The sequence below is a fragment of the Atractosteus spatula genome, chromosome 3 (assembly GCF_055471065.1).
Source record: "Atractosteus spatula isolate fAtrSpa1 chromosome 3, fAtrSpa1.hap1, whole genome shotgun sequence".
Taxonomy (NCBI): Eukaryota; Metazoa; Chordata; class Actinopteri; order Semionotiformes; family Lepisosteidae; genus Atractosteus; species Atractosteus spatula.
Genome location: NC_142708.1, coordinates 55,028,328 through 55,043,472, shown reverse-complemented (window position 1 = coordinate 55,043,472; position 15,145 = coordinate 55,028,328). Strand labels below are relative to the sequence as shown.

The following is a 15,145-nucleotide window of genomic DNA, read 5'->3' as shown; positions in this document are numbered from 1 at the left end:
TGGACTGTGGGAGGAAACAGGAGAACATGCAAACATGGGGAGATCATACAAACTCCACCCAGATAGATTCAGGCCTACTTTTTTCATGTAAGTTTTCCAGTTTATGAATATACCTTTGAATATTTTTGTTTTCAATACGATTTGATGCCTAATACTAACAGACACTTCTAAAATAAAGTTTTTTTCTAAAATACAATAAAAATATATTCAAGTTTAATCACTAATTCAAAGTTAACAGTTCTAATGCTTTTTGAATAGCTTTGTTGTAATCACCTCCAGTTTAGTTGCATTTTATGCAAATAGCCTATGAAATGAAACATTAGGAAACTGGAGGAGCACTAGTATTGTGGAAAACTGCAAAACAAAAGTATTCTTAATTTTTCATAACGTATCACATAATTTATCACAGCAAGTCATTTAATCTAACCAGGCAGATCCTCCTACCAAAATTAGACATTACCAGCAGTGAGAAGCAGAGACAGTGTTACACTGGTCAGAGCTTAGACAAACATTTGTCCGTAAAATAACAAACAGAATCCCAGAAGTTTTACACCCGCCAGAATCAGAACAGCTGTCAATCCTGACGGGGAAGTGGGGCAAAAAATAGAGCTGGAAGCTCATTATGTGTTTTCCCGTCTCTGTTCTGGAGGAGAGAGTGAGCCTCCCAATAATACTGTTATTGTTCCAATTGTAAATGTGTCAGAAAAACAACTGTTTGAAAATTCGCAACACTGTCATTCACAAGACATGCCAATAAAGCTCTTTAAAATTGAATTTGACCTTACAAATTAGTGTGGGGTTCCATCTTGTGGTGATAGATAGAATTACACCTGTTTATTTCCGACCAAAGTCCGTCAGTACAAATAGCACGACACTTATATATACAAAAATCCATGTAGTAGGCTTAGTAGTGGCTATTGCCCTATTTTTGCAGAATTAGGCAATAGCATTAACACATTATATACTGATCTTGCCAGATCCAATAAGGTGTGGTCCTCGTTAGCATTGGGATATGAGATTACCAGGGAGATTTAAGTATCTGTTGAAAATGGTGTTAGTGGACCAGTAGGTGGTACTGTTCTCTCTGGAATAGAATTTCCAATCCAATTCCACAGTATGGTAACCAGATACACTGTGCTGTAGGATGCGCCATCATTTGGATAAGACATTAAACCAAGATTCTCGGCTAATTCCCACAGAAGTGGAAAAAAGATTATGACAGACATCATCAATAAGCAAGGTTATGCAACAGCCATTCGTCACAGGATCTAAGTGCTAATGTCTTCTAGGTGGGTTGTGGGTCTTGGAGAAAATGCAGTCCAGTCCTGCTCAACCCTGTGATGCTGGGTCCCCAGGTCCCACAAAGGACAGTAAGTACCCCAATTTCCCCCAAAACTAGCAGAGCTCTGTTTGGGCTTCTTCCTAAAATTGCATCTGCAGCTAATGCCTCCTAAGAGAGTCTCTGATCCCCAGACATCATTCAGAGTCTCTGCTTACCATTCCTGAACAGCAGCTCATCTCAATAAGGGTAAGAATGCAAAAGAGACTTAGAATAATGAAGACGGATGAGCCTTACCTTTGTCACATCAAAACTTTAAATGCACACCACTTAATGAAAGCATAGTAAAAATGTCAAGACCAGCATCATTTCTGATTGTGGTTCATGATCCTAGCTGTGTACTGCAGCACTTTGCTTGTTGTGGGTAAAATATCCACAGTGCAGACAATGGTAGAATTGAAATTGTCAAGGCAATCAAAACCCAAAGGAATGCCTGGAATCAAAAGGCATTTGTTCTATTAAGAATATGGCTGCCAAAGAGTGGACTGAGCAGGACATATTTTCTTTTTGATTTCAGGATCCTATCTGAAGATCCTATGAACAAGCTTAGTGATTTAATTACGTAGCCTGGAGCTCTAGGGCAGACTAGTTCAATAATAGACATCACATGTTAAAATGTTATACTGTTAAATGAGGAAAAGATCAAATAAAAAAATCCAACTTTCAGTAAAACTTATAAACTAATAAACCAATAAAACTGAAAGTGTTTCCTAAATTGTCCTGACAGGAGACCTGCTAGTACAAATCTTAATGAATTTATTTTCTTCACTCATTGACCCAACACATTTTTTCATTAAATGATTATTTTTAATCTCTGTCTCACATAATGACCATATACTGTTCCTGGTCAGTCTTTGTTCTCATTTGTGCAGAATTTCTATACATTTGTGTAGAATTTCTTACTTACAGTCTCTCCGTATGATTACCTATTTTTGCAACTTTAAATACAACTTTGTTGTTCTATTTTCACTATGGTTAAACTGAAGGCAAAGTCTGGGCTAACTGTCCATTCAATTCAATTAGCTATGGAGCAGGAGTTTTTCAATCATTATCATAATCAAAGTTATAAAATTGATTCATTTGGGAGTATTATAATTAATAATTAAACAGAAAAAATATTTTAGAAACTCAAGCACTTCTGATCAAGCACATCAATACAGTAGCAAAGAAGAAGACCATTTCTCTGTATGCACAATAATCATAATTAAAATGATACTTTTCCTGAAAACACCAACAGATAAAGCACATAGAAATAAAATCTTGTGTTTTGTTGATTTAGAGAAATGCCATTAAGAACATCAGACATATATAAAACAAGAGTCAGGTTTTGTTTTCTATTCATAATTAGCTTAAAAATAAATTGTATTGTACTAACAAAGTTCAGTCCAACTTCCAATTGTGAAATCTGCTTCAGTAACTTTGTGCAAACATTTCACAAACGTAGTAGTACATGCTATGAAATTGTGTAACCCCAGTCTGTTGAACCATTCTCTCCTTCATTCTGTTATCAATGGCTTTTGTTTTCTCATTGCTGATGTTCTGTGATTTGTAAAGTAAAAACAGTGTTTAACCTTTGTTCTGAACTTTGTTCTAGCAAAGATACTGGTTTATCCACTTTGATAAAATAGGAATACAAAGGAGTTCATTATGTATGAAAGCTTTCTGTTTTATAAAATGCTGCCAAACATTGTTAGGCCTGAAAGTTATTTCCATAAAGGTATGATTTATGTTGTTCTAAAGGAATGATCCACAAAGATTTTTGCAAAGTGATCTGGTTGATCTTGGCTTTTCTAAGTACTCCTGGGGAAAAAGCACCCCCTAGTGGCCATCCTTGGGTTTATAATACTTAAAGGGGAACTTCCAGGGTAAGAAAGAATCAGCATTAATGTGTGCATTTTAAACCACAATAAAAGTAAATGTGCACAGAAACCTTCAATTTACATCACAAAATATACTAAATTTCCAGGTATGCGCAATGCCATGTTCCGCAATTCAGAACATGGCAAACAAAACTTCCAGTGATGTGTTGCAGCTTTATTACATTCTAAATAAGCAGGCTTTAATCTCTTTTAATACAATCAAAATGTTGCTCTTGACTTCAAGACGGTTTTGCCAACAAATACTACGTGTTAACTCTGCATGCAGATCGAATTGGAACATTTCTAAGGTGAAACGTCAGCTGCACAACCTGTACTTATTTCCTCATACATTGAATTAGATTAGTTATTACGGAGACTAGTGAGCAAGAAGGGCCACATCACTTCGCAATTCGTGGGAACTCAAATGCGATTTTTTGACAACATGGCGACTTACAATACTTTCACAAAGTTCACAATTACTTCGAAATTGGTAAAATTGTTCTATAATGTCAATGATTTTGTTTTTTGTTAATGAGATTTAATTACCAGTCAGAGAAATTGGGACTGCAGCTCCCCTTTAATACCACGGCCAATGAAGGCAACCTGCAGCAGCCTGATTAGTGGACCTGTAGGAAGAGAATGTTAAGCATGTGTACCTGTGCGGTGTGTTACTGTGGGCAGCAGAAGATCTATAGAAAAACAGTCTTACTGAATAGGTGCAGCAGTAGCATCATTGGAGGAGCAGTGATAGAGCTTTGGTTAAGAGTGACTGCAAGGAATCACGTAACCAATATGGCATCTGAAGCTTTGCTGTAAGCTGACAGTGAGCACAGCTGTCACTTCTCCCCCTCAGAGCTAAGGAGCAGAAATCTCTGCAGCTGGCTGCTACACTTGGGGTAAGTCAGCATGCTGAAATGGCAATGCCTGTGTACCAGCGTCATTCGGCATGAGGCTGTTACAGTGACATAACTCACTGGAACTTCTAAGCCTGTTGGATCACATGACGAGTCTTTGGCCCAATGGATTTGTTTACTTGCCTGTGCTGTGCAGCTTTGGGGGCTCAGAGGTGTGAGAAAGACCACAGATCAAATCTCAACCTGGGAAAAACTGCAAATACCACATTGGTGCCATGACTCAGGACACCGAGAACAATGTCTCGTTTCTTGTGGTTGCTCCAGAATTTGGAGAAGGGGATTTATAAGGGTAAAACATTCACGCTCGCAATACATTAATTTTACAGCCATTGATAAACCATTCAAAAACGATTAAGAAGTTTTCCATGTTTCTTGCAAGGTTTTGGTCGGTGACTTCAGTCATTCAGTTGAACTGAATAAGGCAGTGGTGAACAGTCCTAGCAGAACTTCAGTCCTTCACGGTTCATATGTGACTTAGGTTCTACAATAAATCTCACTAAGCCATTAGCAACTAAGCAAGATGATCTGTAGATCCACAGACCTGCATTAGAAAACCATTCAATATGGCCCGAGAGCTGCAACACTGCAAACATAAATCTACAACCAAAATTCCATTGTGCTTGTTCTTTATTACTATTCATATTTTGGGAAATTCTAGGCTAAAACAGAGGAATGTTTTGTCTTTTTGGTGGTATTTTAAGAGCAAATGTGTAAAACATTGATATATAAAGACACCTTGTATACATCATTAAGTCTATAATTATACTGAAACAATTTTATAATTAAAAAATAAATTAACTTATTGAAAATTAAAGTATTAAACTTATACACTGTGTTACAACTGCAATTGAGCGGGGTTTACAAAAAGTTGTATTATCGACGTCTTTTCTCTTTTCTCTAACTTTATGAGACTCTGATACAATTTGTCATTAATTTAGGTTACGTTAGGATAGGTTATTTTTAGATGAAAACGCTTTGGAAAAATGTAATTTTAATTCTTAAGCGGTTTAACTTAAACTTTAAGTAGCTGTGCAAGTGTTGGGTAGCAAACACACATTTTCCGATAAGAAAGAGTTAAGATTAAGGCAATGTTTTACTGCTTAATTCAATCACTGATCGTTCCGCCTCCGTGTTTTTCAGACAGAAAGAAGACCGCATCACTGAACTTTGCCCCTAATGATTTTGCAAAACCAGATGTTTGTTTCTGACACTCCTCCCCGGTGCTACGACGTCACTTCGGATTGGTTGAACTAATCGCACACCCCATTTTCTTTCAAAAGTTCCTTGTTGTAAACCTTTTTAAAGTTTGAGAGAACGTAGGTCTCACACCTTTTCCCACCTGAAACAGCATACCGCAGGCAGGATCTCCTTTGGCTTTCAAGATGTCAGACAAAGCTGCTTTCGATACAAATGTCATCACCCTGACAAGATTCGTGCTGGAGGAAGGGAGGAAAGCCAAAGGAACAGGAGAACTGACCACGCTGCTCAATTCGATGTGTACTGCCATCAAGGCTATTTCAACTGCGGTCAGGAAAGCGGGCATTGCTAACCTGTAGGTATTACGTGGCGGCGTGTTTTTACGTCATTAAGTTGTTTTTGAGCTGCAAGAGGCTATATCGAAAGCTTTGCAGTTTTTGAAGTGCTTCAACTTGATTTTCAGAAAACAGTTTGTCAGCTGACTAACACGATAAAAAACTGAATATAAAAACCATCAACATGTATTGCAGACACAGGTGTGCGTACTTCTGCAATTGAGTGCATTGATTGTAGCTGATTTTATGCTTGTAGCAATGTTTAAAATCAATTTTTTGTTTTTGCATCGCCACCTTTCTTGAAAGAAAAAGTTTAATAAATAATGCACTCCACAACACCCTACAAATATATGATGTAATGGTATTTTTAGCTTGTAGTTTTCACTTGGGGAAAAAAATCGTTGAAACGTTTAATTAGACATTACACACTAAAGACATCTCTTCTCTTCTTACTCGTCTATGAAAGGGAAGATTGAGCGTGCTGATGTAGCCATGGCGTGTTAAATATTTACCCAGAGGTAACTCAAGAGAGTAAAGTGCAAACCCTTCACGTCTTCTGCATATTTAACAAGATTGTTCTTAAATTAATCTGCGATAATCTTAAAATTATATAAAGATACTGTATATTGTTTGTATTACACAACCTGAAATACGAGATTTCCTTTTTCATTAGCACAATGTAGTACGACGGCGTGTGTCAAAGTAATTTTAATGTTTGGCTAGGGTAAATGAGGATCAATAAACACTGCAACACAAATAGCTGCATCGTTGAAACGTACTTCTAATCGAAGAACTGCAGTGTCATGCTTAAACAGCTGGACAGAACAAGACTCTTATTGTTTACTGTTAAATGGTTTCTATAGTTTTAGAGATTCCAGACCACGTAGGTTGATATTTTGTATTCAATTGTATGTGCAATGATAATATTTAAACTACTGCCTCAGTATTACCACTTCTATTGAAACTGAAAAAGATGTGGTTTGCCCGTCAGTATGTCTTTGGAGGAAACCAGAGCACTCAAACAAATCCCTTGTGAACACGGGGGGAACATACAAACTCCACACAGATAGCACCCTAAGTCCAGAATTGAATCGGGGGCCCCAGCACTGTGAGGCAGCAATGCTATCCACTGCACCACCGTGCCACCCCATATTATGTATTTTATTATTAATTAGGCCAATGGTATTACCTGGAGCTCTGATGGAAAGAAACAGGTGCTGCAGGAGCTGAGTTTGAAGCCACTGCTCTGTTTGCTCAAGAGGCGATAACAGTCACTTATTGTCCAGGAGTATCTCAGTCTCTTCTGTTTTTTTTATTCTAGCTGAACTTTGTTCATTAAGCTTATTGAGATTTTAACTGATCATTTCTTAAATAGTTTTAGCGCTTCTAAAGTATGGCAGGACAGGGTCAGAAGGGTTAAATTGAACAGATTGTATGTACACTAAAGAGTCTGCACTTCACTAAGAAGGCTTATTATGGGTGTGTCGTGTTGTTATTCCCATTTCTCTTTGTAGGTCATGAACTGATAACTAATTAGCTGTTGGTTAAAAAGTAATGTGAATAACACTTTTAAACTGTGTTTCCTGGAAATATTGTGCATTGTGCAAAAAGACCAGTTCAGCAACAACTTAATAAAACCAAGCTATTGGTTACATTACGATTTCAGTTATGTAAGCTAATCATTAAGAACTAAAAAAAAACAGAAGGAACAGCTGTCCCCAAGGACCAGGACTGGGAAGTGTTTTTCTAGATGAATTTCTGCTTGTTTGTGCTAATGTCTATGTGTCAGGAGGGGGCAGTAGTTTTAAGGGATGTGATACAGTACTTCACCTTACACATGCCTTCCAACACAAAGATAGAAGATGAGTCATAGCAGCACAGTTAAGAAAAGGTGTGGCCAGTCTATTAATAAAACAGCCTAAAATAAAAAAAAGCTATTTTTAGATTTAAATTATTCTAGGTTCACTGAGAAAAAGAGATAAAATGATGATGATTAGTAATGATACAATCACTGCACCCTTTTAAGGACAGAACGGTGGTGTGGTGGTGAGCTCCTGGGTTCAGTTCCTTCAATGGGTCTGTGCAGACTTTACATTCTCCCTGTGTTCACATGGGATTTATTCAGGTATTCTTGATTCTTGTCTCTGAAAACCATGCTAGGTAGGTTGCTTGACTGACTTGTTTAACCCATAAAGAAGATGTCTTTCTGCCTTCCTCTTGAATTTGTGTATGACATATTCTTATATAAAATTAAAATATTACAATATAAGTAATTTGCACAAATTACAAGAGAACAATGCCAGTTTTTCATTTTTCAACAATTTAAAGGCTATTCATAAATGACCATTTTAATGCCCCCTTCTCTGTCAAACTCTGTTCCTGCTTTGCTGCTTTATCATTAGAATTTGATGGACTTACCAGGACTTATTCAAACAATGATTACTGTATTTCTTTTAATGAGATGTTTAAGAGCGAATTAATAATGAAAAATACAAAAACTCTGCTCTCAACCTATGATTCTCAACTTCTCAACTTGCATTCTAGTGCAAGTGATCACATTACTCTTATCCTGGAGTCCTTGCACTGGCTTCCTGTCAAATTCCATGCAGACTTTAAAATCCTCATGCTCACCTATAAGGCTCTGCGTGACTTGGCACCTCGGTACCTGTCTGAACTATTATCGCTTTACTCCCCACCTCCCAACCTTCGCTCTTCTAATTCTGGTCTCCTAACTGTCCCCCAAGCCTGTCTACATTGTATGGGTGACAGGGCCTTCTCCTGTTATGCCCCCAAGCTCTGGAACTCTCTCCCCAAGGATATCGGAGAGTCACCTTCTCTAAACTCCTTCAAATCCAGACTCGGAACTTTCTTCTTTAGAAGACCCTTTACTTAACTGGTTCCATTCTTCACCCCTCTGCTTTTCCTAGTACCACCATCCACGGTCTCCTCTGTATATTGTAATTATGTTTTATCTTGTGTATTTTTTTTATTTATTGTTGTTCTCATTTTGTAAAGCACTTTGAGAAGCCACCTTTAAAGGCACTATATAAAATAGTTTATTATTATTATTATTATTATTATTATTATTATTGAATCTGTAATGTTCTTCCTTTCCCAGCTATGGCATTGCTGGAAGCACCAATGTAACAGGAGACCAGGTGAAGAAGCTGGACGTGCTCTCCAATGACCTGGTCATCAACATGATCAAATCCTCCTTCACCTCCTGCATGCTGGTGTCCGAGGAGGACGAGAAGGCCATCATCGTGGAGCCAGAAAAGAGGGTCAATTGAAATGCTCTTCACATTTGTAGTAAAATAATGTGAGATTTTTTTGGGATGCAAACTGGAATGTGTAAAAAAAACTGCAAGTTATGGTCTTATTCTGCTAGTGCTTTTAGAAGTTGCTATCAGAATCCTTTATATTGAGTAGAACTAACTTTAATGTTTTTTTTTGTCCTGTTTAGGGTAAATACATTGTCTGCTTTGACCCTCTGGATGGTTCTTCAAATATTGACTGCCTTGCATCAATTGGAACTATTTTTGCAATTTACAGAAAGGTTTGGCGTTTATATTATTTGTAGTAATCGGTTTTGGAAAGTCAGTTGTCTTAACTGTGAGAAAATTATACTTTTGTCTTGAAATCAATTGTGCTTAAATTGTTTTTTTCATTGTGCCTTAGGAAACCTCATTTTTATTAAAAAAAAACTGCCAGGAAAGGTGGACCATTCTGATATTTATCTTGTCGTTGTATCTTTTAACAGTCTGCAATTGCAAAATATTTCATTTTAATGTGTGCATTTAATACTTGTGGCTTGTCCTCTTCAGAAAAGCAAAAATTTTAAAACTATTTATTTATGTTCAGACAACCGACGGTGAACCCTGTGAGAAGGATGCTTTACAGCCGGGACGTAACATTGTGGCTGCAGGTTATGCTTTGTATGGAAGTGCCACAATGCTGGTGCTCTCCACTGGACAAGGAGTCAATTGCTTTATGCTTGATCCAGTAAGTCTTTTCTCTGTGATGTACACTACTTACTTTATTGTCCCCAATGGGAAATTGTCTTTTTCTGCCTGCTATCCATACAGTACATTTAACACAACATGAATCCATTAACAGATAAGAAACATACATGCATATGATGAGAAAAACAGGCAGCTTTTTTTCTCAATTTTGTTTATTAAATATTACAAGGTAGTCACAGTAGAAACATGCATTTTTACACTTTTTTAAGAGAATAGAAAATAAATTAAGAGAAAGAAACGAAAAATGAAATAAGAAGCTTTAAGTAATCTTCACAGTTTAGAAGAAAACAAACAAAGTGGGTCATCAGTGTCTGAGATGCACACGTGTATGACGAAAAACTAAAATATACAATCAGTTGTCCAAATTAAGCAGGTTAAAATAAATATAGGAATAAGGGATAACCTAGTTCAATTACAAGGATTCTATTGCAATTTAAATATTGAGTTATCCTTTAGGAAAGTAACACACTGCTGTTCTGTTATTGTTTCTACTCGTGGATATGTTTTTAACTACAGCTGTATTTCTGAAAGGCGATTCCATCCTTGGGCAAATAAAGATCTAAGAGTATGATACCTTTTACCATGCTTCACTGTTCTTCTGCTTGGCTTTTTACCTGCACTGACTCCACAATCTGAGGGGAAATACTGCTTTCACTGTTACGTCCTTTAATTTACATAGATCTTTTCTTTCCAAAGGATTATAAAGTATTGACATGTAGGAAGGGATCCAATTCACCCACAATTGAAATGCAGCACCTACCTGTGTGATCCAGTGGTTCAAGATATGCTGTCAAATGAATTCTCATTGCAGGGTATCACTTTTGAAATTGCCAGCTTACAGTATATTAAACCTATAATAACATATTGTGAATTCTTTCAGGCTATTGGAGAGTTTATTCTGGTGGACAGAGATGTGAAAATAAAGAAGAAAGGAAAAATCTACAGTCTTAATGAAGGCTATGCCCTGTATTTTGACTCGGCAGTGACTGAGTATTTGAAGAAGAAGAAATTCCCTGAGGTAATGCTGCTGCCGATGTAGAGGCATTTACACAACATTAGCAAAAGCAGATCCTAAATATTGAACGTTGTTTTCTTTCAAGTATTCTCTAATGATTAACCAGTCACTATCAAATGTGTTCTCTCATGTGGTTAATGTAATAGGAGTCTAAAACAACCTTTTAAAGTTGTAACTGGCAGTTGGAAAAACCTCTCAACAGGTTTGAAATATCTGGATTTGACGTGATGAAATTACAATTTCTTGCTTCTAAAAATTATTACTGTCTTCTAGTTACTAAGATTTATTGTTGGCAACCCAGTTACACCCAGCTTCAAGTGTTGTTTCATAGGAGTACTTCAAATTCATCTATAAAACATCATAATTATAGTCTTATTTTCTCTCTTTCCTTGTTTACACATGAGCAAGTTGTCTTTTGGGGGGTAATGACGTCTAGGTAGATTGCAACCAGTGATGTGATTACACTCTATAAGCTTTATTAAGAAAACCACGGACCCTGCCTCTTTTAAAAATCTGTGGATGCTTTAACTTTTCTACAAATAAAAAGCTCTAAATTTGTTTTCTAGGATGGCAGTGCACCCTATGGTGGAAGATATGTGGGTTCGATGGTGGCTGATGTACATCGAACTTTGGTGTACGGGGGCATATTTCTGTACCCTGCCAATTCCAAGAGCCCTAAGGGAAAGGTAACAGTTTATTTTCTGCAAGATTTAACTATATAATAATAGTTAATTGCTTGCTTTTCTGGACACTCCACTCAAAGCGCTTTACAGGTAATGGGGACCACCACTAATGTGCAGCATCCACCTGAATGATGCGACGGCAACCATAGTGCGCCAGAACGCTCACCACACATCAGCTATCAGTGGGGAGGAGAGCAGAGTAATGAAGCCAGTTCATAGAGGGGGATTATTAGGAGGCCATGATTGGTAAGGGCCAATGAGAAATTTGGCCAGGACGCTGGGGTTACACCCCTACTCTTTTTGAGAAACGCCCTGGGATTTTTAATGACCACAGACAGTCAGGATCTCGGTTTTACATCTCATCCGAGGGACGGCACCTGTTTACAGTATAGTGTCCCCGTCACTATACTGGGGCATTAGGACCCACATGGACCGCAGGGTGAGCGCCCCCTGCTAGCCCTACTAACACCTCTTCCATGGTGATATGGCTGCTGGCTTATAGTATTATTTTCATAGTATATATGAGAAAAAATGTCTTATTAAAAAGGAAATAAAAAGAACATGTGAGCATATTGGAAACACCCAAAAGCCATTTCTTCTTGTAAACAATATGGAAACCTGGAGATATATTCTACACCTGGAGAGAAAATATTTCAGATTTTATGGAAATCTGGAACATTTCCTGGAGACGAAGCATGCAAGGTGGGACTACACTGTTAGCAGGACACCAGTCCATTGGGGTGTACACACACAAGCACACAATTTTGAGACGGAAATTAAGCTAGCCAGCATCTGTCTGTGGAATGTGGGAGGAATCTAGAGCACCTAGAGAAAAGTCATGTAGACGCAGGCAGAACATACAAACAACACGGAAGGTGGCCCAGTGCAGATTGAAACCCAGGGCCCAAGATCCGTAAGGCAGCAGCACTGATCACCATGGCCCATTTAGAGCATTTCAAAACAATTTTACCGTTGTCTCTTTTTTTTCCACTCCATTTTAGAACCCCCCCCCCCCAATTTCTTTTAAAATTGTCTTGTGACTGCACTCCTACATTGACTGAGATGTTTGGACAGCTAATGTTTTCACTTTATTCCATTCTGTCTCAGCAGTGCTAGGAGTTATAAAACAAATCCAGTATGAGCCATAGAGTGAAAAGCTTTGTATTTAATCTATTAATAAAACATTCATTTCAAACACTGAAGGTAGAGTGTTTGAAAAATAACTTGCAATTGCAAAAAGGCAAAAATGACAGTGTAGTTCCCTACTCCGTATAGATGTCATCTATAGCTCAGTCGGTAGAGCATGTGACTCTTAATCTCAGGGTCATGGGTTCGAGCCCTACGTTGGGCGGTGCCCGTCTCCTTTTTAACAAAGTTTTCTGCTCATCCTTGACCCTCTTATACCTTGATTATACAACTTACTTACCTGCATCATACACCTTCTGTGCGCTTCCCAACCTAAAATTAGCAGGATATGAGATCTGAACACTTGTGCTCCAGATGTCTTCCTGAATAATTAATATTAGTGTGGTCCATTAATAATTGTTTTTAATAGTTAAGTTAAGTGTGGCATTTAGAAGATAAAAAAGCATTTTACTATTGTCATGAAATTAATTTTTTTAGCTTAGATAACGGAAATATTTTCAAATAAAGCAGGTAGTAATTAAATGCAGCAGAGTGTGGAAAATATTTAATGTGATTTTTTAGAATTTCCTTATGAATAAAAGATAAGACAGTTTGTTATTGTCTGGTTTTGCACCTCATTAAGTGAAGCAAAATAGATTCTAGCTGAGTGGAAAATGCTGACAAAGCACAGCTGGTGTACTCTGTACTTTAACCTGAAACAGTTAAATGCTGGAAACCTTGTCCGTGTTCACTGAAGTTCTAGTGCATTTGAATAGGTATTTTCTGCAGGAACAGGTATTTTCATAACCTCCTGCTATGTTTTCGAATAATCTAGAATGAGTTAGCCATTTTCAAATGTGTGGTGTGAATTTAGAAACATGTCTATAGTTGATGAGATCAGATCTTGTTTTTGTCCCACTTGCCAGGTGAAACTTAAAAAAAAAATACACTTCACTTTCTCAATGAAGCTTGGTAATGTATGAATGCTGTACTATCTCATTATCATGCAGACTTTTTGTATAGCCATGCAGTCCTGTTGGGTGTTTTGCAATATCCTGAACATAGTGTGGGTCACTAAGGGTCTTTTAAACAGCCAAACACCTCCCATCAATGTGGGACTGGGTGAAATTAATTCCAGTAGAATTGAATGATGTAAACATGCTGTTTAGCAGAAGAAGTGCCAAGGCTAGCGGTCTAGCATGGGGGTATCTTAACAATGTCCTTCTTATCTTTTGTTTTAAAGTTGAGGCTCCTGTACGAATGCAACCCTATGGCTTTCATCATGGAGCAGGCTGGTGGAATGGCCACAACTGGCAGTATGAATGTGCTGGACATCAAACCCGACTCCATTCACCAACGGGTCCCTGTAGTACTGGGCTCCCCAGACGATGTGCAGGAGTACATCAGCATTTTCAAGAAACATGCCAATAAGTGAGACCTGCAGGTGCATCTGGCTGACACTAAACTTCACCAAAGTAACAAGTGGACCAAAAACATAAGAGCAGAAATCCTTCTTTTAAACCTGTTAACTAACACTGTAGTCCAAGAGCTACAGTATGCACATTGATGCAATTTTTATTGTGTTATTACTATTGGAAGGATAATAGTATACATAAAAATGTATTGTCCATGATGGGCAATTGTAATTATTATAGGTTAAGACCTAGATTTGAATTCCTCAGAACTTTAAAGAACTGTGAACAGAACAGTCCGAGAAGGCCAAACTCAAAATACTTACCTCTGTTTGTCGATAACGGTTATCCCGACCTTGAAACATTGTGTTTTTGGATTTTGTTGTCCTGGAAAACAAATCTTAATAAAGAAAGATACACTGTGGATGTGTTCCAACTTTATTTCAGTTGGAGAAAATTTGTGATGTTGCCGAGTGGATTTCGTGTCAGCTGTGACCTTTCCAGAGAGCAGTGTCCTATTACTTTTCAACCTTTTTTATTGGTTCTTGGCACAATACAGTTGAATCTTTAAAATGACGGTAACATTCAGACTAGACAAGATAAGAAATAGATAAACAATAGATTCTGAAAACAGCATAGAATTAAAATTATAATCCTTGTCTTTTCAAACTGCGTTGCTGCTAATGACATCTTTTATGATCTTATTTAAACTTTTGTTTCTCCTTGCACTACTTGTGTTGCCATAAAATTATATTCTTATTATATCATTTGAAATATTTTCCCTAATATTGGTTAGAACATTGCATTTCAATTTTAATAGCATAGACCTGATCTGAACTTGAACTGTTGAACACTGAACATGTTGACATTGAGAACATCTACACTGCCAAATCTGGTGAATGTGACCTTTATATAAAGGTCAAGTTGGGGAATGGAAGTGGATTTTTTTCATCTTCAGAACAGAGCGCAAAGCTCATGACATGCAGGTTGTACTTTTCTAAAAAAAAACATTTGGGTGATTGACGTTTGAAGAATGCATATTGAAGAACAATTAAAATGGGAGTTTATTAGTTGTAAAAAATGAAGTAAAATTCAGAATGAAACCTGAAACTGCACAGTACTACAGCAGGCCTGTTTAAGTGCCTTTAAATGTAGCCTATGGAGTAGAAGCTACACAGCCTTAGGAGCTTTGCATTACTAGACACCAGAGGCATCTTGGTCACATGATATTGCCAGCATTCATA

General features: G+C 37.5%; 1 protein-coding gene across 1 annotated transcript; it reads left to right on the top strand.

Annotated features, from left to right (window-relative positions):
• Positions 1-5,354: 5,354 nt before the first annotated feature.
• Positions 5,355-14,325, top strand: LOC148837962 (fructose-1,6-bisphosphatase 1-like). Its single transcript, XM_088911240.1, has 7 exons — positions 5,355-5,664; positions 8,763-8,925; positions 9,108-9,200; positions 9,506-9,646; positions 10,547-10,684; positions 11,248-11,367; positions 13,733-14,325. The coding sequence occupies exons 1-7, from the start codon at positions 5,495-5,497 to the stop codon at positions 13,922-13,924; spliced, it is 1,017 nt and encodes a 338-aa protein (XP_088767366.1). The 5' UTR covers positions 5,355-5,494; the 3' UTR covers positions 13,925-14,325.
• The last annotated feature ends 820 nt before the right edge of the window (positions 14,326-15,145 follow it).